This window comes from Montipora capricornis, chromosome 6, assembly GCF_036669925.1.
Source record: "Montipora capricornis isolate CH-2021 chromosome 6, ASM3666992v2, whole genome shotgun sequence".
Classification (NCBI taxonomy): domain Eukaryota; kingdom Metazoa; phylum Cnidaria; class Anthozoa; order Scleractinia; family Acroporidae; genus Montipora; species Montipora capricornis.
The window spans coordinates 23420527-23425526 of NC_090888.1; the positions used below are offsets into that span (position 1 = coordinate 23420527).

The 5000-nt window shown below is 37.0% G+C and overlaps 3 protein-coding genes across 5 annotated transcripts in view; 2 read left to right on the forward strand and 1 right to left on the reverse strand.

Moving 5' to 3' along the window:
- LOC138051796 (adaptin ear-binding coat-associated protein 1-like) overlaps nt 1-963 on the reverse strand; it is a 12039-nt gene extending 11076 nt beyond the window's left edge. For both annotated transcript variants that reach the window (XM_068898063.1, XM_068898062.1), the window contains exon 1: nt 859-963. In XM_068898063.1, coding sequence (XP_068754164.1) covers nt 859-944 — 86 coding nt within the window. In that variant the 5' untranslated portion in view covers nt 945-963. The remainder of the gene's footprint in view (nt 1-858) is intronic.
- The window catches only part of LOC138051809 (furin-like protease kpc-1), a 371910-nt gene that overhangs the window by 200355 nt on the left and 166555 nt on the right, over nt 1-5000 (forward strand). The gene's annotated exons all lie outside the window — the stretch shown is intronic.
- Nucleotides 990-5000, forward strand: part of LOC138051799 (uncharacterized) — a 17011-nt gene continuing 13000 nt past the window's right edge. Inside the window, exons 1-2 of one of the 2 annotated variants that reach the window (XM_068898064.1) lie at nt 990-1335; nt 3967-4289. In XM_068898064.1, the coding sequence (XP_068754165.1) occupies nt 1032-1335; nt 3967-4289 (627 nt within the window). In that variant the 5' untranslated portion in view covers nt 990-1031. The remainder of the gene's footprint in view (nt 1336-3966; nt 4290-5000) is intronic. The other variant, XM_068898065.1, reaches the window with a different exon arrangement.

Sequence of the window (5000 nt, forward strand, 5' to 3'; positions counted from 1 at the left end):
CGTCAGATGCACATTTTGTTTGGCTGGTAGGAAATATGAGGGTGTATCAAGAAAATCTGTTCAATCAAGAAATTAAAAAAACCAGCATTTTCCTCCATGTGTTGAATTATTTTTGAGAAATATTTTAAAAGCAATACAGGACTTTTTTCCGTGTTTGAATAGCCTCATCTAAACACTCTGGGAGTTGGCAGAATTCCTGACAGTTACTATGCAAACCCTGGACTGCGTCTTGGTTTTGCATAACTGTCTCAAATTCTCCCAACTACCCCTCGTGTTTAGATTAGGCTATGTGAACACGGAAGAAGTCCTCTATTGCTTAAATGTAGTACATTTGCTAGGTTCTGTAACAAATTAGGCAGATTTACTGTGCTTGATCGGAAGCACTTTTTATCAGATTTAAGACTCCTCCATTTTACTTAAAATCTCGCATTGAATAACATAACCATTTTTGTCTAAAATTACCAAGGTTTTACAGTGAATAACAAGAAAAATATGTCTGACACTTCAAACCCCGATTCCTAAAGTTCGAATGTTTGACTTAATATATTTATATTTTTTCGATTGTGTAAATACGAGAGCTAAATTTATAATCGTACTCGCCGTGTATTTCAACAAAATGCTTTTGTACAGTGGAAAATTCATATTAAGTTGAAAGGAAAATGTCACAGCTATATTCGATATCTCACTTCTTTGTGTCCGTCATAAGTTTCTTGGGGTAAATTGCAAAGCGGAACTAAAAATCTTCCCAATCGAATTCTTACCACTCAAGAGAAAATTACTTAATCGTTTCCACAAATTCAGACCCGTCATTTACGCAACTGAAGGAAAATAATATGCTCAATACACAGACGAAGTTACCTGTAGCCCCGATTACTTGTTCGAGGAGGAATTTTGTAAATAAAACATTCATTTTTTACACACAGGACGCTCTCATAATCGTCCATATTGAAATAAAAAAACACTCTCCTCAGACTCCTCTCTGTACTACGAACTGCACTATTCAAAATGGCGGCTGTGATGAATCCATTCCCATGTCACACTTTCTCTGTTCTCAAGGAACAAAAATTCATTTATTTGCTTTTTCATCACAATGGATGAAACTCCTGCTATTTTGTATACGAGGAGCAACTGTTAACATTTTTTCAGAGATCTTTGTTCTCATCTTTATGGATGTCAAAGAGGATGTTGTCGTGTACCAAGTAGATCGGAGCAGTCCTTGTGCTGAGTGTCGAGCACTTCTTGATCCTCTTGAAGTGACAACCAATTTACTACTAGAAGGTGAAAGAGCTCACAACTTTACAGTTGTGTCTTCCAATGCTTTTAAACCATTGCACGGTGAGTTCGTGGCTCAGAATTGTCAGTCAGCGCCGGTTAAAGCATACTGTAACTACAGAATCCATGGCCGGCTGTTTGCATGTCATTTTGTTCTTCAAAAACTCTCCACTGCTTTGCTTGTGGTGACCCTGTGTGGCCCTGTATTCTGTAGTTTCTCTCTTATTAAAGCGGTAGTATCATGGGAATTACATGTATCCCTGTCAGTGTAAAACGCACACTGCAGACCAGGGGTAAAATGCAGACTGAGGTTATAACGTAAGTATAAGTAACTGTTGAAAAAGCCCAAACCCCTTAGAAATGCTAACCTTAGGCCTAATTAGGCCTAAAACAATATTTAGGCATAACTGTTTGCATTTCTAATGGGTTAGGGCTTTTTCAACAGTTAAATTATAACCTCAGTCTGCATAATTATTATCCCCGGTTTGCAGTCTGCAGTCTACAGTCTGTGTTTTACACTGACGGGAATTATCCCTCTTATTTCGACCGCAAGATTACTAAATCAATTTTCAGTGACCGTTTCATTCTTAAATTGCTTCTGGTTCACCGGAGATAAAAATTGATTAAATTTTAAAAGAAAAATGAACCACACAGTTATTACAGAGTTTATCTAAGATGCAAGAGGAGATTTTGAAAACGTCGGGCCGACGTTTTCAAGTTCGCATTCGTTTTGATCTACGTGTAGCCATAGGCTACGCGTAACTAAAAACACTTAAGAATGGTTTCTGTGAGTTAAAATAGCCGTTTTGAAGAAACTTTGGTCATTAATCTTCATTTGCCTTAGGTAAACAGGTCTCCTTTACTCTCCAAACTTTTACTAACAAACCATGACACTGCCCCTTTAATATAATATTATATAATTATGCATGTATATATACACTGTACATGTATCACTCAGCTAACTTAAAACAAGTAAGGCTGAACAAAGCAGGGAGCAGTAAATTACAGGGATGCATTAGAAGCAGGGTATCCGGTCAGATCATTTCATGGTGAGATCGTTCAGTTCTGATCATTGCAAAGTATAGTAAGTTCGATCCACAAAAAAGTGTGATCATTCCATGATATACAGCTGTAGTCACTGATCTTTCCACTTAGAAATAACTAGGTAACATTATAATGCTTTCAATAATGTTTCTTCTAATCTGCAAACCAGAGAACTGGAATAAATGAGGGAACCAATATTTATATACATGTAGTATCTACATTTATTACACATAACATGAGAATTTTATTCCATAAAGCTCATTTGTACAAATCTATACGCTTTATTTTCACATGTGAAAAAGGCCTATACAGCCAATCAGAATGGCGTACAGCTCTTTCACATGTGGAAGTATAACCAATCAACGAAAGCGTAAAGGCGTTTCCATGCCAATCACTCGTGCATCTCGTGCAAATCGTGCAAATCGTACTTTGTTATTGAATTAAATTAAATTTGGCTTTGGTTCTATTGTTAGTGAGTTTTTGTTTCTAATTCGCGTTCAGAAAACTATTTTAATGAAAATTCTCATGTTATGTGTAATAAACAGTTCACGACATAGAAAGTGCTTTGTACGGGGTTTTATTCACTCGTTGTTTGTGTCAAAAACCCTCACTCGCTCGTTCCTCGCTCGTTCGGGTTTTTGACACAAACAACTCGTGCATAAAACCCCGTACGCCGCACTTTCTATGACGTAAACTATATTTATGCTACATGAAAGCAACCTCACATCAGGTCGACTCAGGTTGGCAACAGCATGTAGACTCAAGTTGATCAGAATGATCGCCAACATTTTGGATCTGCCAATATGCCGACATTTTCTACCCACCCTATTTGCCCTTTTTGCTGATTTTTTTAAGTCTCTCGCAAACTGATTTTCCATAACGTGAACCACAGGCACCCCAAGCTCAGTGTGAGGGAAAGCCAAAATTGCTGACAAAAACAAAAGGATTTGTATGGCAATGCCTATAACAGGCTCTGTGAAAAATTATTACAGTATATGAAAAACTCAACGTGATTTGAGCCAATTGTCAATTTCTCAGTAGCCTGCGAGCAGGCTCACTTGCTTCACCGGCTCGTGTTTACAAGTGAGCCTGCTCGCAGGCTAATTTCTCAGTTGCCAACTATTTTATTCAATCCCGAGGCTGCACACTCCAATCTGAGGAGCCCACCAAATTGAGTAAAATATTCCTTGATAAAATGTTCCCACAGTTAAAATTCCACATCAGAATCAATTGACAAAGATTCAACTTTCCTAATTTCAAGCCACCAACACACAATACCATTAAGTACCTGCCTGTACTGTATTTAAATGTAGTGTCTCAACTGCTGGAAGGCTTGTCATTGGAAATACATTGTACATGTATTGGTGGCATGGTAGACCAGTGGCTCCCTTGGACTAAAAGAGTACTCACAACCCACCTATAATAATATATAGTACACCCTCTCTACTTAATTGGCCTTGGTCCTGTATTCTAAAATTAATATTTTAGCCCAAAATTATGGTGTTTACAAAAGACCTAGAGCAAAGAGAAAAAGTAATAAGCGAAGTGCTTAGCGAAAGAAGAATATTGATAAGTGCTATTGTTGTCATTGAACAATTTATTATAAGCAAAATTTGAATTTGAATCCCTTTAAAATATTATGTTTCATAGATAGCAAATCATTAGTCCCACTTGTCTTCAAGTTTGAACCTCCGAAGTTGTCCTTGGACTCATGCCAGTCATCTGATAGCAACAGTCAAACTCTGATCCCTAAGAGTTGTCATTTCAAGGAGTTTATGCCAGTTTATTCTGGAAAGTCATCTTTGAGACCTAAACCAGGAAAGTGCAATTATCCAAAGCCTCAAGATTTATGTAATGCTGATAACATTCCAAAAACATGCAGTGTTAATCACGCTAAATCTGTCGCTGTTCCTGATGATAAGGAAGAGACAACTCGAGCAGAGGAACATGACTTCAATTTGACAGTGAAATCAGTAAGTGAAGTGCTTGTTTGTTTGCTTACTGGTGCTTGACTACCTGGGCCAGACATCTGCAATGTCTGACCTTATTATAGCAAATATTTCCATAATGGTTTCTTAATAGAGAAAAATGGAGAAAAGGAGCTTCATTGTTTTAGCCACATTTTAGTTGTTGTCAGATTATACATGTACATGTAGGATGGGTCGTCTGCAGGTTATTAAACTATTAGCAAAATAACTTATTCAGGAAATACTAATCAATGACGTAATACAGTATGTAAAAAATGAGTGTGAGTGTTTCATCTGGGGTTCCAAGCACCAAAAAACAGATGAAAGCATGGTGCCGTAAGCAGAGTGCTTTTATTGTTTTGAGGTGTTTGGAACCCCTGGTGAAACACGAAGCACAAGTTTTTGACATGACTTCTCAACCTTTTTTTTCACTAAGTATTGTCATGTATGAGTGTAATGTCATGATCTTTTGTTTTATCAGACAAGTGATAGTAATTTGTAAAGGAAATGAATATTCAATATTTGGATGAGTTTAAAAGGTAAAACACACATGAATTAATTTACATAGTAGGGCGTGATGGAGAGCAATTAAGTCAGAATCATATCGTTTTTGCCTACTAAAATCGTCTTCCCAAGAAAGTGATTCAGTTAACGAGGCTCAGTTCAAGTTTCAACTTTAAATATAAAAATAATTGTGGCTGTGAACATTTTTGCCAA